Raw genomic sequence first — 26,893 nt, 5'->3', positions numbered from 1 at the left:
AAGACGGCTTCCTGTGAGTGAGTGCGTGAGTGCGTGCGTGCGTGAGTGAGTGAGTGAACTCTGCCTCCCATGATGTGTGACCTCCAGCTAGACTGCTATAGGAGCATCAGTATGGTTATAGTGTTAAACTGACCCAAGACGCACCTCCAGCAACACATAAAACCTCACATAATTCTTCCCAAAAACAATGACAATTTCTCTCAACCAGTGGCATATGGAATTTTTAGGTGAGTGCTGATGCCGCCCTGTGATAAGCAGTGCCCACTTTGTTGAAGGCAGGGGCGCAATATATTTTGCTTGTCCACTCCCAGTGCGCCTCTCCAGGGTGCTGTTGGAGAGATGCATCGCTGCGGTGTTCCACCAACATTCCGTAAAAACAGTACCTAACATAAATCATGTAGCAGATTTAGCCTATGGTATTAAGAGTATGTGGATTTTCTGTAGCCTACAGGCTAGGGATAAAATGTATGACAATGTAATGCGATGGACACTTTTTACATCATACACGTTTCTCCAATCAAATAGCCTAACCTTAATGGCGCCCAATCAAAGTAAAATTAAAGACCATCAGACTACTTACAACTGCTGTCCAGGAGTTTCACCCTGTGGGCTTAATTGTCATGAAAAAATGTAATACTTCTGCACTTCCTGCTGTGTAAACACATTGCTAATAGGCTCAGGATAACTCCTGATCAAGTTGGGTATCTGACATTCATAAATAGCCAAATTGATTAGTCACAGGAATAAGATAGGCCAACCACATGGAGGGGCATTCATAAAATTCCATTGTGGGCTGACACTGTAGGCTACACCCCAGTAAGCACAAACAGACACTGAAGTCTTTGGTTCAGATTTGGTCCAGTCTGGACTGGCCTTGATTTGGTCCAAAAATAGACTGTCTACTTTCATTCAGAATTGAAAATTAACCTGATATCAATGTCCGGAGAAGACGTATTTTCAACTTTAATTCAGAACCGAAAATGAACCTGATTTCAACCTCTAGAAATACATATTTTAAACATCCGGAAAATACATATTTTCACCTTTCATTCAGAACCTAAAATGAACCTAACTTGGAAAATACCTGGAAAATACCTATTTTAGATGTCTTTTCAGTGAAATGTTGCTTACTGGGACTATTCTAGATTTGTAGGGTATAGGAGGGCCAATTTATTTTTGCCTCGCCTAGGGCTGAAAAACAGCCAGGACCGGTCCTGTGCTGCTCCATATGCCATGATTTAAAAACCTATAAAGGGCTAAATTATTTTCAGCTGATACACATGTTCAAAGTCTCCAACTCAAGGAACTTCAGAGCACACATAGACGTGTATTCATAAAGCTTCTCAGAGTAGGAGTTCTGATCTAGGATCAGGTCCCCCTTGTCCATATAATCTTATTCATTATGATCTAAAAGGCTAAACTGATTCTATATCAGCACTCCTACTCTTAGACTTTGTAAATATGGGGACTGAAGCGCATCCTTATTGCCTTCTATCTGGGAAACAATCAACTAGCACTATCAAATCGATAGACAGGTATAATACTAAAAGGTTAAGGGGTAGAATATATGACAAACATAAGGTGGATATCCTGACTACCCTCCTGAGTAATGGGGCTTGCATAGATGTGCTATAGATGAGGTGAGACCCCATTGTTATGCATCTAGTTACAATTGCCAGTGGCGAGTTGCAACTAGTGTTATAAAGGTACTAGGTGTAAGGAAGAAATGCTTCAAGAGAAGGAAACAATATTACACCATCTGCAAGAGATATACCAGTATATGGTTAATGCTTTTTTTGTTATTGCTCATAAAATGATTACCAGATTTCACAAAATATGTCTATAATTTTGTAGGTAAAGCTAATTAGCTGGAACTGGAATTGCTAGGGGGCTGTCACACGTGGGAGAAAATGTAGGGTAAATAGCGCTGCACAGCTTCCAGTAAACAGTTGCTTTCAAAATAGGGATTTTTTGGCTAAGAGGTAAGCCAGTAATTCTGCCTGTAGATTATGTATGTTTGAACTACACACTGACACATTCAGCCTGAAGCAGGAGTTTAAAAAAATACTTACTAATCACCAAAGCTCTGGAGCATGTCTTTAAGTGATCAATCCAGTCAATCCAATCACATAACCACACCAGCAGATAATGCTTGTCATTTCTAAGGTAAGAAATTAAGTTGTCAGTAGGAGACCAAGAAGTGAGAATCTACCCTTGATGTATAGATCTCCATGTAGTTGTCCAGGGCCCTCGTTCTCGGTGAAGAAGCTGTGAAGAAGCTGGGTTAGGTAGGAGTTCTCCGTCTCCACATTGGCGAAGCTAAAGCACTTGGTGAACCTCAGCTTGGTGATGGGGAAGCTGTCCAGGCCCTGCAGCTGCTTGGAGATGTCCTTCCCGCCACAGTTGCCGTAGTTAAACTCCGCCTCGGCCACGTGCGTGTTGACACGCTGGTGATACACTTGCGTGGTGGTGTAGGCGTCGCCGTTACGGTAGCGCATCACTTGCCGCGTGCGCCGCACGTAATGGTAGCTGATGGCCTTCCACCAGATGCAGGGTGTAGCCTGCTGCATGCGCCCGATGCGCTCGCCCACCCTCTCCACGTCCACCTTGTACAGCAGTGCATTGTGGGTGCGGCAGTGCCAGCACTCCACCAGGTAGACCACGTATAGCATGACCATGAAGGCCACAGGAATGTAGATGTATCCGTTGGAGCAGGGGCTTTCATGGTACATCATTGACTTGACCTTGTAGGCACTGTCGAAGGTGAGCCGTGTCACCTTGGTCATGTGGCACCAGGTCAAGGCCCCCACGCAGCCGTACATGAGTAGGGACAGGAGCAGGCATTTCCAGTGGCTATCCCTGCACAGGGACTTACTGAGGGACTGCTTCAGGGGCCACTGCTGCACAGGGGGAAATGGAGAGAGAAAATACCAATGAGTCTGGGAAAACATACCTGTAAGCATTGTTGTGCTAACCATTATACATACAGTGAGAAAAAACATATCAAATGCACAGTGAGAATGATGAATTGATGGATATTTGAAGCAATAGCTATCTTTTAAATAACTCTATAGAAACAGTAAACTTGAAAGAATTTGAGCCAAAAGCAACTACTCTTTGCAACACACGAAATATTCAGCTTTCTAAGTGCTTTGACATATCTTATGCATGAGCAAAGAGCTGCATGCCTTTGCTTGTTATGATCAAACAGTTCAGACTTTATCTGAACTTTCACATGATCAACCTCCCCACGAGAATATTTTTGTTTCCATTTCTTTTTTTTATTTATACTATTGAATTTTTCATAACACCAGATACAAACATGCACATGCGAACATTGATTTACAGACGCACACAAACAACGACTACATCTCATCAGCCCGGATCCGCATGCTCACACTCCCTTCCCTAGTGCCTGCATTATTGTTTCCCACATGGCCTTAAATTGTACAGATTTGTTCTTCTCGGTCGCCTATGTATACATTTTTTCAAGATGAGTGATGAGAAGAGAATCAGCCCTTTGGGTATCTCACTATACCCCCATATGCCATGTCTTGAAATATGCAGACAGACAGATTAAAAGTACATTTACATTGTAATACTTCTGACAGCCAACTTTATAGCTCTGCCCATTACTTTTGGACTTCATAGCATTCCTAGAAAGCATGGATTATTGAGTCATTGTTAGTTTTACACTTAAGATATGACTCTTCCATTGTGCTGTAGAATTTTTATTTTGTCTATTGTATAATAAATTAATTCTATAAAATAGTTTATACTGGATTAAGTTTACATTTTCGTTAACTGTAATTTCATTAGTTATGCTCCAACATTCCCTCCATCTTGTGCCAACATCAGTTATTTTTAAGTCTTGGTTCCAATAGTTTATATTTTTTCTAATTAATTGGATAGGTTGGATATGCTCTCTCCAAGATTTTGTATGTCTTAACTATCATGTGAACATCCCTTTCTGACTCAAATAAGATTCCCTCAAGGTTGCTCTGATGTCCAAAAGATTTCAAATAAAAAATGTTGTGATATGTAACTTTTAAGTTGCATCGATTTGAAAATATCTACATGGATCAGACCAAAATAGATTTTTAATTCTATCATGGAAATAATTGTATTTCCTGTTACCAAGTCACTTACGGTATCTATGCCTTTAGTTTTCCATGTGGACCAATTTATTGGTGAATTCTGAAAAGCTATCCAAGGATTGTTCCGTAGGGTTGTGTTTTTAGGGAGTGATATTTGTTCTAGTAGAATAAGTGTATTTTTCTTCCATATTGTTATAGTGTTCTTAACTATGAAGTTGTTAACATTCTTAGCTTTATCCTTTGAAAATAAAAATATTCTGGGGATGAGCATGAGCATCTTCAATATGTACCGATTGTTCCCCTTTAGTGCATTTAACCATATGTCACAAGTAAAAGCCTTGGGTAGTGAGTTAATACAATTCCAAGTCTGGAAGATTAAAAACTCCCTCTCACTTAGGAAGATGTAAAACTGTCTTTTTTATTCTATGACCGGGTATACTTTTTTAAAGAATGTCTTTGGTGGGGTAATTGGTACTTCCAAAAATAAATACAAAAACTTTGGGAGCCATTACATTCTGAAGAGGCTTATACTACCTGTAAGATTTATGGGAAGATTGTACCATTTAATTAAATCTGCTTTCATATGTGACTCGTTTCAGGAAACTGGGGGTAGGAGAGCCATTTGAACGTAAACATATTTTTTTTATCAAAATGCGATAATCGGGGGGTTGGACATGCAGAGAGATGAGTTCAGATTGGTCTGCCAGGTTGCACGCTTCTGTCTATAACATGAGCTGGTCAGTATATGTAGGTAATCTTTTCTAACGCTGCTTTTTTTTAAAGATATCACGTAGTAGAACTGTAAAACTGTTGCTCTCACCACTTTCTGGAGGACTGAGATTTGAAATCAGTGGAATGCTGGATGGAATTAGAGAATGATAGCTAAGGAGATGGAGAAAATTCTGGCATTTGATTGCAAATATGCAGAGGAAGTCAAAAAGAGAACACACAGAAGGCTGTTGTATAAAACACCTGTCTCCGGATTACTTCAAATTTAGGGCAACCATGGCATCCGTGACAGAGAGGGAGAAGTGTCCATCCAAAAGCAGAGACTCAGAGCTACAAAATGGTATATCATGCACTGCATTTGAGGAACAATGGGAAAGTAATTCTGCTTTGAAAGTTGATAAACTTGTAACCTCACTTTTGAGAAAACGGCCTTTGAATACTTTTGCTACTTCTACTGGAGAGCTCTTCTTTGTCTACACCCACTTAGCATCGTTCACACCCTCTTAAGCTTTAGCTCCACCAATCTCTTTAAGGGTTGATCCGAGTGTTCTGTCCAAACAAAAGCAGTCAAGCACCCAAGCTAACTGGCTAACAATTGTCGCAGTGACATTCTATTAAAATTGACACTTGCATAGTGGAGTCTTTTGTTAACCTCTCTAGGGTCGGCGGGACGAAATCGTCCCACCTACGTAACAGCCAGTGGAATCCTGTGGCGCGTTATTCAAATACCTTAGAAATGCTATTACTTCAATTTCTCAAACATATGACTATTTTACACCATTTTAAAGACAAAACTCTCGTTAATCTAACCACACTGTCCGATTTCAAAAAGGCTTTACAACGAAAGCAAAACATTAGATTATGTCAGCAGAGTACCCAGCCAGAAATAATCAGATACCCATTTTTCAAGCTAGCATATAATGTCACATAAACCCAAACCACAGCTAAATGCAGTACTAACCTTTGATGATCTTCATCAGATGACACACCTAGGACATTATGATATACAATACATGCATGTTTTGTTCAATCAAGTTCATATTTATATAAAAAACCAGCTTTTTACATTAGCATGTGACGTTCAGAACTAGCATACCCCCCGCAAACTTCCGGTTAATTTACAAAAAATTTACTAAATTACTCACGATAAACGTTCACAAAAAGCAGAACAATTATTTTAAGAATTATAGATACAGAACTCCTCTATGCACTCGATATGTCCGATTTTAAAATAGCTTTTCGGTGAAAGCACATTTTGCAATATTCTCAGTAGATAGCCCGGCATCACAGGGCTAGCTATTTAGACACCCAGCAAGTTTAGCACTCACCAAAGTCAGATTTACTATAAGAAAAATGTTATTACCTTTGGTGTTCTTCGTCAGAATGCACTCCCAGGACTTCTACTTCAATAACAAATGTTGGTTTGGTTCAAAATAATCCATAGTTATATCCAAACAGCGGCGTTTTGTTCGTGCGTTCAAGACACTATCCGAATGGTAAAGAAGGGTGACGAGCACGACGCATTTCGTGACAAAAAAATTCTAAATATTCCATTACCGTACTTCGAAGCATGTCAACCGCTGTTTAAAATCAATTTTTATGCCATTTTTCTCGTAAAAAAGCGATAATATTCCGACCGGGAATCTGCGTTTAGGTAAAAAGACGAAAGAAAATAAAGCACGGGGTCGACTCGTGCACACGCCTAAGCCCATTGTCCTCTGATCGGCCACTTGCCAAAAGCGCAAATGCGTTTCAGCCTGGGGCTGCCTCGATATCATTCAGCTTTTTCCTGCCTTCTGAGAGCCTATGGGAGCCGTAGGAAGTGTCACGTTACAGCAAAGATCCTCAGTCTTCAATAAAAAGAGCCAAGATGAACAAGAACTTGTCAGACAGGCCACTTCCTGTTCAGAATCTTCTCAGGTTTTTGCCTGCCATATGAGTTCTGTTATACTCACAGACACCATTCAAACAGTTTTAGAAACTTTAGGGTGTTTTCTATCCAAAGCCAATAATTATATGCATATTCTAGTTTCTGGGCAGTAGTAATAACCAGATTAAATCGGGTACGTTTTTTATCCGGCCGTGTAAATACTGCCCCCTACCCCCAACAGGTTAAGACATGTAGCTAGCTAGCTAGCTAAACAATGAACCATAATCACAATTCATGATGTTACTACCTTGCTTGAATCTGCAGGTAGCTAACCAACCAGGTTCAATGTTAGCTAGCTAACATTAGGCTATGACTAGCCAAGCAAATGGCTCTGAGATACAAATATTAAGATCATACACATAACATTAGCTAGTGAGCCAGCCAGCTAACATTAGTTAGCTAGCTAACAGTATACTTTAACTTGAAATGAAAACAACTGTCAAAATTAGAAACGTGTAATATTTGAACATGTAGCTAGATAGGCTAGCTAGCTAAACGATAAACCCAACTCATGACGTTACTCCCCTGAATGAATCTGCAGGTAGCCTACCAACCAGGTTCAATGTTAGCTAGCTAACATTAGGCTATAACTAGCCAAGCAAATGGCTCTGAGATACGAATAATAATATCATACACGTAACGTTAGCTAGCCAGCCAGCTAACATTAGTTAGTTAGCTAACAGTACACTTTAACTTGAGTGGCATGTCCAGCCCACTCATTATCTCAGCCAATCATGGCTAGCGGAAAGGTTGATGCCTTTTTCTGTGGCTAAACCAACTAGGCTCGTAATTTAACTATTTTATTCATATTTTCAGATGGCATACACGTTTGTTATTAAGGCACATGAAAGTTCACATGTTCCAGAAGGTATTTTTGCCAAAAAAACACATTTTAATAAAAAAAACAAGATATTATGGCTCTCGTGTGAAGTAGTGACCCACACATACACCTAGTTTATCACATTTGATATTATTTTATTGTCCCAGTTCATTAAACTTATGGGTCTATAATCAGTAGGGAACTCCAGATTTTCCTGCTTTTAATATAACTGAAATAATTGTTTGATACATGGAACTAGGAAGTACTGAATACTGAATTGAGTGCCATGTTTGTTTTCATGTGTAAATAGGGGCAATACTTTGTCTGAAAATGCTAAATAGAATTATATTGGAAAGCCTTCCATTCCTAGTGCTTTTCTCCACGTGAATGTTTTAACAGTATATAATATTTATTTTTGGGTGATCTCTGTTTTTAGCAATTTTTTTATTTTATTTATTTTTGATATATATTTTATGCTGATAATCGCTTCAGGGTTGTTGAGTCTAATTGGAAGCCATACCTGGCCACACATAGAAAAAGAAACATAGAAATAGAAAACTAGAACCAAAATCCCCTACAACCAAAAAACCCCAAAACACAGAAAACAAACCCCCCCTGCCACCAACCCCAAACCTAAAGGGAGGGAAGGGAGGGTGGCCACCGTCAACGACGGTTTTTTCGCCAATCCTCCCACTACGGAGGTGGCTCTGGCTCTGGGTGTAGCTCCTGTTCCGAAGACTCTGGGCTGAGAGGCGTTGCTGGAGGCCCCGGGCTGAGAGGCGTCGCTGGAGGCCCCGGACTGGGGAGCATCGCCAGAGGCTCCTGACTGGGGAGCGTCGCTGGAGGCTCCTGACTGGGGAGCGTCGCTGGAGGCTCCTGACCTTGGGAGCGTCGCTGGAGGCTCCGGGCTGGGGAGCGTCGCTAGAGGCTCCGGGCTGGGGAGCGTCACTGGAGGCTCCGGGCTGAGGAGCGTCACTGGAGGCTCTGGGCTGAGGAGCGTCACTGGAGGCTCCGGGCTGAGGAGCGTCACTGGAGGCTCCGGGCTGAGGAGCGTCACTGGTGCCCTCCTGCGTGGAGCTGGGACCGGTCTCCCCGGACTGGGAAGACTTACAGGAGACTGGGTGCGCAGAGCAGGCACGAGGCACACTGGGACGTGGAGGCGCACCGGAGGTCTGGAGCTCAGGGCTGGCACACTCCGTCCTGGCTGGATGGTCCCTGTAGCCCGGCACGGGCGGAGCGCTGGCACAGGGCGAGCTGGGCTGTGCTGGGGGATGAGGGCTGCCGTGCGTAGAGCAGGCGCAGGATAAGCTGGGCCGAGGAGACGCACTGGCGGCCAGATGCGCTGAGCAGGCACATTCCTTCCTGGCTGAGTGCCAACTCTAGCACGGCAACGCTGCGGTGCCCGTACTGACCGCACTGTGCGTGCAGATGGGCGAGATAGTGCGCATCACCCCGTAATGCATCGCTCGCCCCTCTGCACGCCTGCTCAGTCGTGCCCTCTCTGCCAGTACCTCCTTCCGGAATCTCGCGTCAAGCTCGGCGCTCGACTCCTTTCTCGGCTCCTGTTTACTCCACGGATCCCCCCGAATAGCCCGGGAAGTTAGGTCAGGGTTCCCCCCTGACCTAGCAACACTCCCCTTATACCCCACCCCCAAAAAAATATTTTGGGGCTGCCTCTCCACCTCCTGAATAGGAGGATACAACGCCTCGTACCTCCGTCGTTCCCTCTTTGCTTCCTCCAGCTCCGTCTTCGGGCGCTGGTACTCCCCAGCCTGGCTCCATGGACCCTTGCCATCGAGGATCTCCTCCCACATCCATGACTCCAAATACTTCTCCTGCTGCTCCTTACCCCGCTGCTTGGTCTTTCTTTGGTGGGTGGTTCTGTCAGATGCATCGATGAACAGTGACCAAAATGCAGCAGGTATAGTGCTCATCTTTCCTCTTTATTTGAAAGAACACTCAAAACAAAAATAAACAGACAATGAAACAGTTCAATAAGGCACACAGGCTATACAGAAAATAACCACCCACAAAGACACAGGAAAAACAGGCTGCCTAAGTATGGCTTCCAATCAGAGACAACGAAAGACACCTGCCTCTGATTGGAAGCCATACCTGGCCACACATAGAAAAAGAAACATAGAAATAGAAAACTAGAACCAAAATCCCCTAGAACCAAAAAACCCCAAAACAAACACCCCCTGACCATACTACAATTACAAATGACCCCTGTCCTGGTCAGGATGTGACAGTGTTAGATAAGTCAGCGATTATTTTAGGGTTTATTTGGGTTCGCAGGCTTTCATTCACACTTCCTGTTACATGGCATTTCATTTAAATTACTTATTTTTATAGGCTACAATAGCCTACATTGTATTTCAACGATTTCGAGCAATGGCTTATTAGTGTGTTCTATCTAGTGCCTCCAACATTTACATTTTAGTAATTTAGCAGACGCTCTTATCCAGAGCAACTTACAGTAATGAATGCATACATTTCATTTCATGCATTTTTTTTGTACTGGCCCCCCGTGGGAATCGAACCCTGGCAGTGCACAACCCTGGCGTTGCACACACCATGCTCTACCAACTGAGCCACAGGGAAGGCTCAAACTGAGTGCCTTTCAAGCTGACACTTCGATATTGTTAAGACTGGCTCTGCGTTACATTAAAAAAACTATTGTGTAATAGAAGGGCTAATGGAAGAGATATTGCTTGCCCAACTTCCATGTTGATGGTTAGAAGTCATAATTGGGCCAATGTAGGCTTATGTAGTGTAAAACAAAGTTTGACTCAACATTAGCACCTCTCAAGACTTAAACCTTGATTGGAAATGTAAATTCTTCAGTCCTAGGTTTAATTCAGAAGTGTGATAATAGGAACTGTGAGTGTAAGGTAATGAATACTCACACATTAAAATGTTTAGTGACACATCCTATCTACTGATAATAAACCCTTCTACTAAATCATCATCCAATCCATGGCTATACAAAGCAGATCGGATTATAACCAGCCAGCAGTTAAACATTTGTATACAATTGAGTGTTTCCTGATGTAAACCTATTCAGAATGACAGTAAAAACAAGAGGGCCTGATTGTAACAATTATAAATAATAATAGTTTGTGAAATTCCCCTAAATGTTAAAATTGTTGTGTAAATGAACATTAAAAGGGCTTTCATAATCCCTTGCCTTGGAAGACCATGACAGGAATAGCATATAGCCTGTCATATCTCCTCAGACAGGGGGCTGTCAATCATTTTGATACGCACCAGAGAGTGACCATTTCATGGGGACATGACCATTTCGGTGACTGGAAGGGAGAGAAAAACAAGCACACACTCACGTAGTTTGCCTAAACTCATGCGCAAACACACACGCACACAAACTTGCACAATCAAACTACACCACATATTTAATAATATGGTCAAAACCATATACGATTTACAGTGATAAACGATAGCCTAAGAAACGTATTCAAAACAAGATTGGTGCAGATGTGCTGATGCAGCGCATAATGTGTTCATTTTAAGTGGGTAATTGAACCGATATCTCAGAATCGGAATAGGGCTCAGGTTATGTGGGATTTAGCTATGATATGAATATGAACCATTTGCCAAATGCACGATTTGCTTAGCTGCTCTCGTACAGCCGCAAGCTAAACAAAGCGTTTCTCTTCTCTCACCTCCTCGCGGGGGCTCTCTTCTGTGTCCTCCTCTGGAACAGTAGTGGTGTTGCTCTCACTGGCCGTTGCAGCCGATGCTGGGGACATGTTGACAATAGCAAAAACACAGGGGCATGGATCACCTTAGTAAAACTGAGGTCCAAATCACAGTGCAACCTAAACTAGCCAGCAAGCCTACCCCAGGCTACATAATCCAACCAATATAGCGGGAGGAAACCCCTACATCCTGCTCCCATTGTAAAGCAGCATCTTCTCCCCCACAGCATGAGGTGCCACTGCATGGCTACAGCAGCCTATATCCAAAGCGAAATGTATTGGGTTCATATGTTCACAGTAGAAAAAAATTCGCTTCTTTGCGCCTTGATGCAGGTGCTTCCGAAATACTCTTGCGATAGATTAAGGCACTGTTTCCCAACAAGGGGTACTAGGACAAAAAAACACTACTAGGCTGTAGGACAAAGGCAAGTAGGCTTGTCTGTAGACTAGGCTACATGTGCTCCCCCCTGAGACGGCACAGACAGAATGTATAAGAGCACACCTGGTGATGTGTGGTGATTGCAATCCTCTCCAGGTACTTGTGATGAGAAGGCATTTGCATTCTCATTTCAACTCCAAACCCACCACTGATGCGCATGGCCAAAGAGCTCTATGTTCAGGTCATTTTCCCAAAGCACTGGTTCCAATCCCGTTTATCAAACTCCAGGCTCAGTGACGTTATCCTCACAAGGTGAGGTATTGAAAGGTATTGAAAACAGGGGTTCTATAATTTTGACCCCTACCTTTTTGAGAAGAAAAAGTATTACTTGTTGTTAAACAAAATCTCTTCCTCTGAGCAATTATATTATTATAAAATAAGGGCCACCGTTTTTAGAGCATACAATATAGCTCAGTATTTGAATTATTTATTTTATACAGTCATTTTTGCTCCATATATAGCCTACTCAATGAAAACCATCCTTGGTTCAGTGAAAATCCAAGCCTTTACCATTAGTTTCCAATAGGCTAGTTTCACCTTATCCAGTTTTATGGCTCACCCCAGAGTGAAGTTATTAGATGGCTTAGTGAATATGTGAGCACTGATATAATCAACTTACTGCATCTAATCATTCAAAAAGTATGGCCAGGTAGGATTGGACTTGGAACATTAATGACATTAGCTGCAGGAACAAATATGCAACAGCTAGCCTACTCTTGACAGCAAGTTGAAATGCCAGAAAATCTGCTCAAAAGCTTTTCATGCTATGGGCAAGACTACTTTACTGCTTCTGTTCTGCGAATCTAGTATCTTAACTATGAATAGTATTAAAGTAATCCTTGGTAACACTAGCACTTTATGTTGCTGTAGTTAGTTACAACATATTAAAATGTTTTACCTAATCATTATGTATTATTGCCTGTAGCCTGCTGTAGGCTGATTCTGCCCTCTCATGGCCACAATGTTGAGGCCCTTGGCTCTAAACATTTTGATGTGATATGAAAGTAGAGGGCTTTATGTTTCTAGAACTGTACTGCAATTGAGAATCGATTCACGTTTAGATGGAGTATTTGGCTGTCAGCGCCAAGTTGCCTCTAAACAGAACATGTAAGGTCCTTGGACTATAAGGAGTAACGTTAGGCTCCTTTAGCCCATTGGGATAAATTAGAGAGCACCCACCAGAGAAGAATAATACAGTATTGAACATAATAGGCTAACATGCTGACCACACTGCTCTCGTCACAAAATAAATGTACACATAAATGTATTAAATCATTGCACCCACACTGCTGGTGTGCGTCAACGAGCGTCATCTGCGTAGCCAGGCGCTAAAATAGAACTTGGTTCTATTTGTAATTCTTGACGTGCAAGTCCCGCTTCGCCCATCTCCTCATTGGTCTTTAGGACCATATACCCACGTGGGTGATTGAAAGATGAACTGAGGTCTACACTCCAGTTGGTAGTGGTAATGCACCTTAAAGTTGGTTGCCAAACGCCATATAAAATCAATAGAAGAGGCCTGAAGGAGTAGAGATTACTAGAAACAAATTTGTTTTACCCTTTTATCTTTGGATTAATTGTCGGATTAGAGGACCTTGTGCATTTCAGGTAAAATAACAACCCAATGTTTATATCCCAGGACAAATTAGCTAGCAACAGCAAGCTAAATTGTCATAAATGTTTAATTAATGCTTTTCGACCTGTCCCCGAATTAATATAGTTGGTTCAGAGTTCGTTTTGATATTTCAACTTGCATGTCCTGATTGCGTCTGGTGTTGGTGGACAAAATCGTCACGCGCATGGCGAGTGGTCTGGTCAGCATTACATTTACTTCATTTAGCAGACGCTCTTATCCAGCATCTTAGTAGGCTATATTAATAGGCCACTGAAGTTTTACTTCCATGTTTGTAATAGGCCTATTCTAAATGCTTACTTATAGGTCAACTCATAGGCTACACTTTTTGTATTCTGTCCCCATATTGCAACATTAGATTAGGCTGTCTGTTTTTAGGCCTAAGAAATGGCCTCTTGCCTACTCACTGAAAAATGAGCTCCCTATTTACTTAACTTGTGAATCTCCTGGTTGTGACATACTAGTTTATAAATAGACACAAATGAAAGCACGGTACGGGGAACATTGGTCAAACATATCCTGTAAAACCAGGGAGACTCCATGGCGTTGGTGGGTGGTTGTAATGTAAACGCATACCACGCCCTTCGGGGATTCCCCAATGTCAGTGCTGAGCGCTTACCCTATCGCCTTTCATTGCTCACGTGCTCTCAACTATGTAGGCCGACCTTAGTTTATGAGCGTACCAAATGTATTTTAAATCCTGTTCCTGATTTTTAAGTATTTTTATGGTTTGAACTAAATGGCCCATTTTGCATGTATACGGTGTCGCAAGATGACTTCACTTATTTTCATTTAACTGCAGTTGTGCGGGAAAAGAAAAGCGCTCGACCCGGTGGCATGAAAAGCAACAAAGGAACAGTGATTTCCTACTCAGGTGTGATCGACTTTTCCTCCGAGGACTGCTCGCACCATCAAGCAAAAGGTAGTCCTTTTAGGGTTTAAACCAGCAAAGCCTTCCTGGAGTGACTGAGGGCCGGGGGCCACCATGGCAAGCGCTAAAAATGCGAATGGGAAAGTGAATTTATTGGAGGATAACCGAATAGACTCTGGTGTTGAATCATTCCAATATTTTACGACAGATGATCCCTATAACAAAACGGTACGGGATTCGACTTCTGAATCCAGTGAAGCCAGGGACAAATGTAGTAGCAACACGGAGGAGCGGTTGGATTCTGCGTATGGCTCGTCGTCACTAACTGTTGAGAATTTCAGTGAGATAATAGAGGGCTGCAACATTTCGGAGTCTGAAGATGACAGTGCGGAGAATACAGGATTTGAACATAAAGATAACCTTCTCACCAACATCACTGAAGATGGAGACACGTAGGCCTAAGTTTTTTTTATTTACATCTTTAAAGTAATACATATTTAAATGTATCCTATGCGTATGTTCTTGAGTAAGTAAAATGTGTCCATGTCGACGACTTTATGGTGAAACGATGTAGGAAGAAATACACGCATATCTGCAAGCATTGACGTGTTTATTATGTATTTAATTGACACATTTCAGTATAGATAAAAGTAGGGCCAACCGTAATTTGAGTGTGATTTTCCAATCTCCTTTAATCCTAATCTCTTTGTCCATAATTACTTTTCACAGTCTAAAAATGCATAACATAGGCGATTGAGTTACTAATTGGGCCGTGATTACAATTATCAACCAACTTAATCCTAATGCACAATGTGATGTCTGTTCTACCCCATACATTTGTGTTCAATCTAAAACCCAACCCTTCGCTCCAAGAAGCTCCCAGATACACCCTGTACAACTGACAGAATTGGATTGGTGTTGCTCCTTGGTTGTCCTTTTATGGGGTTTCAACTGGCCATGAGAGCATAGACTAAAATTACCACTGTCAACAAACCGGTGATGTTTTCTTTGACATAATCATGTCTGATGGGATGTCTGTGTGTTAACCACCATAACAATTTGAAGATGGATGCATTTTTGTAGGCTAGGCCTTATGCATGAATTTGCAGCTGAACAATCAAACAACCCACAGTGTTGTTGCTGTCAATGAAGGCTTGGGGGATGGGCTGTAGTTTTGGCCTGCGCTGGAGAAATTCACCTCTTTGCGTATGTCATGTTAATCCTATTCCCAGTCATTATGGCATGCGATGTCGATTTAGAGAGTTTAAGTTTAGAGTGATACACTCAGGCTTGTGAAAGCTGTCATGATTGTGGATGGGCTCCTGTGGGGTGCCTCGACTTGGAAAGCAGAAGTGTAAGAGACATGGCTGTGGAAATTCCCCATGATAGACAAGGCAGGGCACATGTTCACAGTACTTCTCTTGCTAGGTCCAAGAATAGGCTGATCAATGAAATTCATACAACTTCTACACACGCAGTCACAGACATGCAAACTTTTGGCCTTATCGGCCTTCTACATGTGATTTTGCATTCCAGTCAGTCCTGGCTTTGTCTTTGGAGTCAGTGTACTCAGAAATATATTATGTTGCTCGCTATCAATTGTTCAAAGTCGAAGTGAGTCTGTGTAACCATTCCATTGATAGTAACAGCTTTTGTCTCTCTGACATCCTTTCATATCCTTGCTCTCGTTGTCTGACAAGGTCACAAGGAACCTGTACTATATTTACCTAACAACAGAAAGAACCCACAATACGTTACATCAATCCTGTGACTTGAGAAAGTATCACAGTGCAGGCATTTAATTTCCCTCATGGGATTTTTTTCTTTTGTTTTATCTTACCCAACTGTTATTCAAACTAGGAAGTTCCATTTGAGATTTATTTTTAAAAGTAGATTTTCCAAGGAAGATCTTGCCATGTGATGCATTTGACCTTGTATCTTTCAAAAGTTGAAAGAATGCTGGCAAGTTCTGTAGTCTGGTCCCATATGTTTGTCACACCAAACATTAACCATAGGAGTTGGCAAGACAGCACAAACCGATATGGGACCAGGCTACTGGCTCTGCTTTGAAGAGGAGTTATTAAATCATAATCTACGGTCTTATTTGTGCAAGTAAATGTTTTTAGTTTTTTTAAGTTGCTTTTTTTTATGTCAAATGGATTGTCTTAAAATGAAGTTACAAGATAAATTGATTTGCCTGAAGCCATTTAGCATGGAACAAGGATAGGCTAAACGAGTTACTACTTTCACATTAATTAGTTATGTAGACAATGAGTGCCCTGGTCAAAAGTAGTGCACTATTTAGGGAATAGAGCCCTGGTCAAAAGTAGTGCACTATGTAGGGAGTAGTGTGTGAACAACGTGTTCTGGAAAGCCTTGTTGTAGAGCACGGCAGTGTTGTAAAGCACAGCAGTGGCCTTGTTCCATTTCCTGCATTTGGCTCTTCTGTCTGCTAGAACTTCCCCTTTAGCTTTTGGGGTAAGGGTTTCTTGTTTTCCACTTTGATTGAATGTATCAAATGTCATGACTTTGTATATGGGCTGCAGTAAAGAACACAATGCATTGCATTTGCTATTTTAACTGACTAGTTCAAGTCCATAGGCCTGAGGCTTGTGTTTGCTGAACATTCAGTAATAACCCGATGGTTCTGTTTGTTCGATCTTAGGATATTATCCAAATAACTTGAGTTCAATTACAACGACTGATAACTGTGAAGATAAATATTTTAAGTGCTTTGTGGAATCAAACATCCTCTTGACATGACTATTCTTTGCATAAAAGTTCCATTATTGCGCAACATTCGCCACCACTGAGCACTGTGGCCTACTAAGCCGTTTTCATTCATGGGGTGGTATGTGTTACATTTCCAGGTAGATCTAGATGACATTCTAAGAATTCTCCAGCAGGTAATTCTTTCCATCACATGATGAAATCCATTTATTATATCCTGTGGCTGCTCACATTTAAATATTTAAATTAAAGTAACTAGGAATGTCATGAGAAATGTTTCCACTCTCCCCAGGCTGCTCACTTTTCAGTTGAATGCAACGTTTAAGTGATCGCAACTAAAAACTGCTTTTGTTTGCTTTGCGGCCTAGGCGGGGTTACTGCAGAAGCACTTTGTGACAACTGCAATGTAAAATGTAAAATCTGATAGATTTATGATTGACATTTTATAAGAAATGGTTTGTTTTTGTCACCCCTCCAGACTCCTGCATTTAGCCATCATCCATGAAGATGAACTCTTTGCTCACCAATTGATACAGCTGTTCCCCAAAGATGTCTTGGACATTCAGAACAACTTGTACCAGGTACAGAAGACACAGCCACACCCCCTTCTCTTTACACCCTCAACACGGGTACTGGTGTACTGAAACTACTTAACCTTCATGATACTTCCTCTTGATGATTGCAACTGCCAATGTTTATGACAACAACAGAGATGATAATGTTATTTCTGCATCCTGTAATTGAAGAGCATTCTCTTCCCCTTTCTCCAGTACTACATCCTCTCACTGGAACGGTTCAGTGGGTGAGAGGGGTTCTAGGGTTATTTCATAAGGGAGTTTAAATGGAAATTGGAAACTCCCCTGCTTTCCCGTGTTCAAAAACAAGAAATCTTGTCTGGAATATTTTTGTTTCTAAGGCTGAGATTACATAGGCAGCCCAATTAGATTTTTTTTAAATTCACCAATTGGTCTTTTGACCAATCACATCTGATCTTTTCACATCAGATTTTTTTCATTGGTGGAAGAAATATCAGAATTGGGCTGCCTGAGAAAACGCAGTCATAGATGAGAAATGTGCAACTGGACAGTGCATATTTAAGAGGAGCTTTGACTGAACATTAAGGGGGTGGGGTGTGTAACCTGTCACTTAAAGGGGCGAGGGAGGTATGAGGGGTGGTGAGGCAAGCTGACGGGGCGTTTGAGACATCCTGATGGGTCAGAGAGGAAAATGTCTGGGAGGTCAGAAATGACAGTCAGCATTTTGCACCATGACATTTTGCCCTACCCAGTTCAATCAGGAGTTTCACATTGAGATGTCTCAGGCCTACCAATGGATATTTGCTAATCATCTCACTTGGCATTAGAGCTCTATAGTAAAGCTCAGTGTGTTTTCTTTCTTCCCTCTTTCTATATTTTTATCCCTCGTTCTCTCGACCCTCTGCCCCACTCTCTTTCTTTAACTCCCTATCTCGCTCGTTCGCTATCTCTCAGGTATTTTGAATGTTTATTTTTGTTCTTTCTCCTCGATCTCAAGTGCAGCCGTGTGAGTCTGTCGTCGTGGTGATCGTGGCTTGAGATTTGTCTCTCCCCTGACCATTGTTGCAGTTTGTTTTCTTTCTCTTTTCTGGATGCTTTTCAATACTAGCTACTGTACTGAAGATCAGCTCCTATATCGGGTCTTAGTAATCCTGATTGTACTCAAATCCCTTAGAAAGAGGGTACATACTGACTCCAAGTCAGATATCACACCCTCTTCCCATACTAACCCTTTGTTGGTTTGTTCGGGTTGGTACGTGGTCCCATAGAATTACAAAAAAGGGGATCCCCATCCCAGTCAATGTTCAGTGGTGGGTGGGCTGGCGGCCATATTGAGTCTACCCATGGGAGTTATTATTTTGTATGCATGTTCCCAGACCCCGCTACACCTAGCCACCTACCTGAACCTTTCGTCGGTGGTGCGGGACCTGGTGGAGAGCGGGGCCAGCCTGGAGCTGCAGGACCAGGAGGGGAACACGCCGCTCCACATGGCTTGTGAACAGGGCTGGGCCGAGTGCGCTACTGAGATGACCCGGAATGTCTCCCCCAGCAAGCTGGCCCCTGTGCTCGAGTCCCAGAACTGGAGAGGTGAGAAAGCAGGACCCATATTAATTTGGCTCCAAAAGCGAGAAAAAAAAGAAAAACAGGGAGGGACTATCTTGACATGTCTCTTGCAAAATGTTTTTCTACGGTGCAATAATGAAAGCAACTCTGGGCCACCTTCAGTAGGAAAATGTGTAATGTTGCAGATAGAAATATCATAAATAGAGCTGACGTGATGCCTTATTCTACATGTCAGGGAAGCAGAATTGTTTGAGTTTATTTTTAATTTTTACAGGGACAGTGCACATTAATCAACGTTTCAGTAAAAGTGCCAACCGGCTAATTAGCCAACCGGCTAATTTTCAACCGCAGTCCCTAGGCAGGTTTTTAAAAACAATTACAATACAGACAATCAATGAGCAGTGAGCACATGCAGAGCAACATAGGACAAGCAAGACATAGCATGCAGACAGAGCAACATAGCACAAAAAGCAACAAAGTGTTTCCATACCTCACAAGCTACAGACAACATGGAAAGCAGCAATACACAGCTAGGGATTATGTTCACAAATCTGATTGACCTTTAGCCATGTCTTCATGTTTTTTGTGAAAGTGTGATGGGTGGTGCAGTTATGTGTGTCTGATGGCAGTGTATTCCAGACATGGGAAGCTCTCACAGAGAAAGCAGATTGACTAAAGGTGCTTTTCCTTAACCTTTTAAGGACAGACGTTCCGCTAGTGGAACGCCTCACCAATATCCAATGGTAGAGCGTGGCGCGAAATACAAATACCTCAAATGCTATAACTTCAATTTCTCAAACATATTACTATCTTACACCATTTTAAAGACAAGACTCTCGTTAATCTAACCACATTCTCCGATTTCAAAAAGGCTTTACAGGGAAAGCAAAACATTAGATTATGTCAGGAGAGTACCCTGCCAAAAATAATCACACAGCCATTTTCAAAGCAAGCATATGCCACAAAAACCAAAACCACAGCTAAATGCAGCACTAACCTTTGATCTTCATCAGATGACACTCCAAGGACATTATGTTATACAATACATGCATGTTTTGTTCAATCAAGTTTATATTTATATAAAAAAAACAGCTTTTTACATTAGCATGTGATATTCAGAACTAGCAAACTTCCGGTGAATTTACTAAATTACTCATGATAAACGTTCACAACAAACATAACAATTATTTTAAGAATTATAGATACAGAACTCCTTTATGCAATCGCGGTGTCAGATTTTAAAATAGCTTTTCGGCGAAAGCACATTTTGCAATATTCTGAGTAGATAGCTCGGCCATCACAGGCTAGCTAATTTGATACCCACCAAGTTTGGTGCTCACTAAACTCAGAATTACTATAAGAAAAATTGGATTACTTTTACTGTTCTTCGTCAGAATGCACTCCCAGGTCTTCTACTTCAACAACAAATGTTGTTTTGGTTCCAAATAATCCATAGTTATATCCAAATAGCTCAGTTTTGTTCGTGCGTCGAGGTCACTATCCGAAGGGTGACGCGCGAGCGAATTTCGTGACAATTTAAAAAAAAATATATATTCCATTACCGTACTTCGAAGCATGTCAAACGCTGTTTAAAATCAATTTTTTTGCTATTTTTCTCGTAAAATAGCGATAATATTCCAACCGGGCAATGTTGTATTCATTCAAAGGCTGAAAGAAAAAAATGGAGTAGTCTCGTGACCGCGCATCTCCAGTGTCACTGTTCCCAGCCTGACCACTAACAAATACTCCTGCTGTTCTTCGCCCAGAGACTGCAGACACCCCATTACACTTTCTGGCGCCTTCTGAGAGCCAATGGAAGCCTTAGAAAATGTCACGTTACAGCAGAGATGCTGTATTTTCGATAGAGATGCTACAGAAGGACAATAAATTGTCAGACAGGACACTTCCTGTATGGAATCTTCTCAGGTTTTGGCCTGCCATATGAGTTCTGTTATAGTCACAGACACCATTCAAACAGTTTTAGAAACTTTAGTGTTTTCTATCCAAATCGACTAATTATATGCATATTCTAGTTTCTGGGCAGGAGTAGTAACCAGATTAAATCGGGTACGTTTTTTTATCTGGCCGTGAAAATACTGCCCCCTATCCCAAACAGGTTTTTAAGGGAACTATACAGTCACCTCTCATGGCAGACATTGCACTGGATCTGCTGCCATATGTTTGGTTTTCTGTTTAACCAAAGTACTGAGTGGAGGGGGAGCCAGGCCATTTAGCATCTTGTATACAAGACGTGTCGGTGTATTGCACAAGATTTTCCCAACTCAGGAGCTCATGCTTTCTGAGGATGTAACAGTGATGATGGCTATTGGGCTTCCTATCAAGCACTTTGAGAGCCTGTTTGTAGACAGACTGAATGAGTTTTAATGTTAAGTGGGGGAGTATCATAGATCTGTTTTTAATGTATTTCCATTTGAACATTCCATAACTTTTGCCTACTGACCAGGGCCCAGGATGATCAGCTTTTAGGCTGTGTACGAGGCTATAATGATACCATGATGTGATGGCACTTTATTTAGTGTCAATTCCTGTTGATGTGTTGGCGTCTATCCGAGGACGTACCCACCTCGCGTGTTGTGTTTTATTGCAACATTGCACTGTGCGAGACAAAACTGGTGTGAACGAATCATTGTTGTCTAGCTAGTTTTCGATGTTCCCGGGTTAGTAGGCTTTGCAGATGTGAATCATGTTTATAAATGTAAACAATTGTATATTTTGTTCTGTATGTAGGTTATTGTGTGTCACGTGGTATGACCTTACCGACTCTTGTTTGATACTAGCTATAACATCTACTCAAATTCATCAAATCGCACATTCAGAAAGGTGGTTTTTGAAAAAGAATGTCTTCTTTTTCAGGTCTCACCCCTCTCCACCTAGCCACTGTGAACAGGCAGCATCGTCTGATGACGCTACTGATGAAAAAAGGGGCAGACCTCAACATCCAGGTTCGTCCAGTTACTCCCCCGGATGTACTCTGTTACAATAACCTTGCTATGAGCACTAGATGTTGAGCCCAGAGCCCAGACAATTTTGCTCACTGGGCTTGTATTACTCACGTAGTGCATTACATTGTGCTATAACACTGTAGTTAGTACTTCAATGTGTCATAGCTAAATCCTCTTAATTTGTAGTAGTGCAGAGAAATATTTACCTCGACATAGATGATCAAACTACACTCTCCTAAGTGAATGTATCATGTCATAATGAGTGCATGGTATTTATTTAGAAGTACAGTGTCTCCTTCAAGCTATGTACTTTACTACTTTACTGTACTCCCATCTGCTGCACTTGTGCACTGCTGTAGTGAGACTGATAGTGATATGGCCTTGAGCTCAGCAGGTTCTGATAGATTCATGACAAGGTAATTAGAGTTGGGTCATGAGGCTGCTGGGCTAGAAAGCCTGATGTAATGGTGGCTTTTTCTGGAGCAGCTAGACTCGTCAGAGAAGAGGCCCAGGCCAGCAAGTCTGAGTCAGACACAGATAGATATAGAACACAACATAATAGACTGACCTAACCCTACCCTAGATATCTTTCTGTGCGAAATAAACATGCTATACAGTAGATATCAAGCTGCCTCATTGAATGTTTTCAGTATTTGAATTGTATTGAAGAGAACAGTTTCTAAAATGTCCTTACTAAGATTTGTTGACCCTTTGCTCCCTCCATTTGTGCCATTCCCATCCTATTTTGAGGGCACATTTTATTTATCGAGTCCCTAGCCCACGCCTGTCTTCTCTCTCTCCCCCAGGAAGGTACGAGCGGTAAAACACCTCTCCATCTGGCAGTGGAGCTCCATGACATTGTCTCTATGACGCTGCTATTGAACAAGGGAGCCGATGTGGACGTGCCGATGTTTAATGGCTGCACGCCACTTCACCTCGCCGTTGGCCGGCAGGACGCAGCCATCGCCAACCTGCTCTGTCAATCCGGGGCTGATAAGATGCTGAGGAACATAGAGGATGAGACGGCACTGGATCTAGCTGGCGGCAATGATGATGTGAGATATAGAGGAAGGGCCAGAGTCCTACACACAATCCTTGGAGTGGACTAAAAAGCACTTTCAATGCAGATTCTCCATTGAACATGATTTTTAGTCCAGGACTATAGTTATAGCCTTAATCTACACTATATTTACAAAAGTATATGGACTCCCCTTCAAGTTAGTGCATTTGGCTCTTTAGCCACCCATTGCAGACGGGTGTATAAAATCGAGCACACAGCCATGCATTCTCCAGACTTTTTAGCAGAAGAATGGCCTTACTGAAGAGCTCAGTGACTTTCAACATGGCACTGTCATAGGATGCCACCTTTCCAACAAGTCAGTTCTTCACATTTCTGTCCTGCTAGAGCTGCCCCGGTCAACTGTAAGTGGTGTTATTGTGAAGTGGAAAAGTCTAGGAGCAACAGCGGCTGTCGTGAAGTGGTAGGCCACACAGGCTTACAGAATGGGACCGCCGAGTGCTGAAGCGCGTAGCGTGTCTGTCCTCGGTTGCAACACTCAACGTCAGCATAAGAACTGTTCGTCGGGATCTTCATGAAATGGGATTCCATGCTTGAGCAGTAGCACACAAGCCTAAGATCACCATGCGCAATGCGGCTGGAGTGGTGTATAGCTCGCTCGCCATTGGCCTCTGGAGCAGTGGAAACGCGTTCTCTGGAGTGATGAATCACACTTCACCATCGGGCAGTCCGACGGACAAATCTGGGTTTGGAGGATGCCAGGAAAACGCTACCTGCCCCAATGCATAGTGCCAACTGTAAAGTTGGTGGAGGAGGGCTAATGGTCTGGGGCTGTTTTTCATGGTTCCAGGGAAGGGAAATCTTAACTCTTTTGCATACAATGACACTCTAGACGATTCTGTGCATCCAACTTTGTGGCAACAGTTTGGGGAAGGCCCTTTCCTTTTACAGCATGACAATGCCCCCGTGCACAAAGTGAAGTCCATATAGAAAAATGGTTTGTTGAGATCGGTGTGGAAGAACTTGACTGGCCTGCACAGAGCCTTGACCTCAACCACATCAAACACCTTTGGGATGAATTGGGACGCCGACTGCGAGCTAGGCCTAATTGCCCAACATCAGTGCCCGGTCTCAATAATACTCGTGTGGCTGATTGGAAGAAAGTCCCTGCAGCAATAGTCCAACATCTAGTGGAGGCTGTTATACTAGCAAAGGGAGGACCAACTCCATATTAATGGCCATGATTTTGGAACGAGATGTTTGAGCAGGTGTCCACATTCTTGGTCATGTAGTGAATGTCTGGGAAACCAGCTCAGTGTTTCATGTGACTCAAAGTCTGATATTCTCTGAGAATGCTTGAAATACATTTTTCTTATGCTTTGGGGGGGTGAAACATCTCCAGATTATTACCTGTTGTGAAGGAGACTGACTGGACTGTTGTCTGGTCAAATGTAGAACATATAATGTGACATGTAATATGCTTTTCTTTCAGATCCTTGCTCTTTTCCCTTTTGATGACATCCAAATCCAGGGCAGGTCAGTGGTTAGAGTACCATTCTGACTGTGTATTCTCTCTCCACCTGAATACTCTACAACGGGTGACATTTGACCTCTTGAACATCATCATGGAGCCTCGTCAGAAAAGTATAGCTTTACATCAATCATGTTTGTAATTTGCTGTTTTAAAGGTGATTTTTCATTTACATAAATCTTCGCTGTAGGGTTATTTATCGTTGTTGTGCGGTGTGTGAATGTGTGAACTCTTTAGACACTCACATTGAAAAGTTGCTTATTCTCTGCTAGCAAAGTGATACCTGTTTTCAAATACAGAAAAATCAGCGGGAAAATGTAATGTAGACTTAAATGAAACATTTTCTCATACAAGGTAACTGATTTACTACCAAAAACAATTGTATGAATATGAGCAGAAATAATTAAATGAAAATGTTTAATTTCCCTATACACAGGGAATCTACCTCTATCACGTGTGTGTATATAATATCTGACTTATAGTGGGAAATGTAGCTTCAACAAAGAAAATACATTGCTGTCATGCTATAAATAAACATTGTTTCAGCTTGAACATGCTTTTCAATTATACTTTAGTCACTAAATCTGTTATGGAGAGAAGTTCTTCATCATAATTTAATATCGTTCATTGTATGTTTCAGTTCTCGGTTTCTGCTTTGAATGCATTGACTTGCCACTAAGACACAATCATAACTAAGACACAATCATAACAGCTGTATTTTCAATACAGTAAAATCCCTTTTTTACCATCGTTCTCCTCCATCTCTGATAAATCAGGAATGATCCTGGTTATGGTGTACTGAATCAGACTGGCTTGTTTAGATGTTTTGCCTTCTCTTAACATTTTCAAACTCTTATTTTGTAATAAAATAAATACGATTATAGCTTCACTCTTTTTTGAGAGGGGGGGTCATTGTCAAAGTATATTTGGAGTTTTTAATTGAAGTGGGGCATTAATTGTTTATAGTACTGTATATGTACATCTGAGCAGGGAGGATAATACAAAAAGGATGGCATCTGGAATTAAGGATTTAATCAATTATGTAGATTATATACTGTAGACTAGATGTTTTGTGGCAAAGAATCTGGTTGGACAACACTCGCATTTTAATCCAAGTTTTTAGCAGGCTATTGCTGACTCAACATGTACAGCAAATCCATCCAATAAATTGTTCTAAACATTGTAGGATGCTGACTTGGGAGAACAAAGCCTCATAACTACAAAACTCCTGTCAGCTGCTTTTGGTAAAACATTATTTTCTGGTTGCTTGATTCTTCCTGATAACCCTCTAGTACAATGTGTCTGGAAATTCCACTCACCCAGATCACTTGTCTGTTCTCTGTATACTTTGTCTGCCCATCATGAATATTCAGACAGGCTCAAGGTGAGACTGGGACCAGAGAATAAAGAAGCCTTTCAATGAGGCAGAGGGATTAATTTCTTTGTTTGTAGGTAATGTTTTACCTTCTATTTGTATGTTGACCTATTTTCTTTCACAAGCATTTGAGTGACTTAAGTAATTTTTTTTGGCATAAACTAGACTTGACAAAATGTGTCAATACTCCAGAATAAGCCAGATAAGCAAGGCTAGTTTGTTTGCCCAGATGATTAGGAAACCACTGTTTTGGCAGGGGTTGTAGAAATTCTCTCAATGTAGATGAAGAGGAGACAGAAAGATTTTTAAGCATTGACATGGATTGTGTATGTGTGCCATTCAGAGAGTGGGCAAGACAAAAGATGTTAGTGCTTTGAACAGGGAATGGTAGTACGTGCCAGGCGCACAGGTTTGAGTGTGTCAAGAACTGTAGCGCTATTGGGTTTTTCACTCTCAACAGTTTCCTGTGTGTATCAAGAATGGTCCACCATCCAAAGGACATCTAGCCAACTTGACACAACTGTGGGAAGCATTGGAGTCAACATGGGCCAGCATCCTTGTGGAACGTTTTCAAGACCTTGTAGAGTCCATGCACTGACAAACTCAATATTAGGAAGGTGTTCCTAATGTTTTGTATACTCAGTGTATATTGCTGGTAGAAAGTCTGTTTTTGGACAGAAAAACTTCCTCATTGTCAAGATAACTGCTAGCTAAGGTGATGCTCAACTCCGCTCTCATATAATCAAGGAGTTGAGCGTTCCTCAGCTGGATAACTGCATGTGTTTGCTGGTATGTTGGCTGACCTGACTTCCTCATTTGAGGGGCATGTATCTTTCCAAACGTGTGCTTTCAGTGTGGATAAATGAAAACTCCCCAATATAAATGGTTCAATACTTTAATTGCAATACGTTTTGGAAAAATGTTGATAATATTGTTTTT

The 26,893-nt window shown here is 41.8% G+C and overlaps 2 protein-coding genes across 2 annotated transcripts; one reads left to right on the top strand and one right to left on the bottom strand.

Annotated features, from left to right (window-relative positions):
• Positions 1-2,174: 2,174 nt before the first annotated feature.
• On the bottom strand, positions 2,175-11,977 carry LOC106607595 (transmembrane protein 151B). Its single transcript, XM_014204685.3, has 2 exons — positions 11,260-11,977; positions 2,175-2,900 (listed from the first exon to the last, which is right to left on the bottom strand). The coding sequence occupies exons 1-2, from the start codon at positions 11,344-11,346 to the stop codon at positions 2,175-2,177; spliced, it is 813 nt and encodes a 270-aa protein (XP_014060160.3). The 5' UTR covers positions 11,347-11,977.
• A 2,039-nt stretch (positions 11,978-14,016) lies between these two features.
• On the top strand, positions 14,017-25,462 carry ikbe (NF-kappa-B inhibitor epsilon). The gene is made up of 6 exons (NM_001140380.1): positions 14,017-14,690; positions 17,447-17,549; positions 18,881-19,091; positions 21,942-22,030; positions 22,837-23,085; positions 24,541-25,462. The coding sequence occupies exons 1-6, from the start codon at positions 14,353-14,355 to the stop codon at positions 24,607-24,609; spliced, it is 1,059 nt and encodes a 352-aa protein (NP_001133852.1). The 5' UTR covers positions 14,017-14,352; the 3' UTR covers positions 24,610-25,462.
• Positions 25,463-26,893: the final 1,431 nt, after the last annotated feature.

This window comes from Salmo salar, chromosome 06, assembly GCF_965601325.2.
Source record: "Salmo salar chromosome 06, fSalSal1, whole genome shotgun sequence".
Taxonomy (NCBI): Eukaryota; Metazoa; Chordata; class Actinopteri; order Salmoniformes; family Salmonidae; genus Salmo; species Salmo salar.
Note: the sequence above shows the minus strand (reverse complement) of the source record. Positions and strands in the feature narration are given on the sequence as shown.

Coding starts and splice junctions, on each gene's coding strand:
- LOC106607595 (XM_014204685.3), bottom strand. CDS start 11,346: ATGTCCCCAGCATCGGCTGCAACGGCCAGTGAGAGCAACACCACTACT. Junction 2,901..11,259: donor AAGAGAGCCCCCGCGAGGAG/GTGAGAGAAGAG, acceptor CCCCCTGTGCAG/CAGTGGCCCCTGAAGCAGTC.
- ikbe (NM_001140380.1), top strand. CDS start 14,353: ATGGCAAGCGCTAAAAATGCGAATGGGAAAGTGAATTTATTGGAGGAT. Junction 17,550..18,880: donor TTCAGAACAACTTGTACCAG/GTACAGAAGACA, acceptor GCATGTTCCCAG/ACCCCGCTACACCTAGCCAC. Junction 19,092..21,941: donor CGAGTCCCAGAACTGGAGAG/GTGAGAAAGCAG, acceptor CTTCTTTTTCAG/GTCTCACCCCTCTCCACCTA.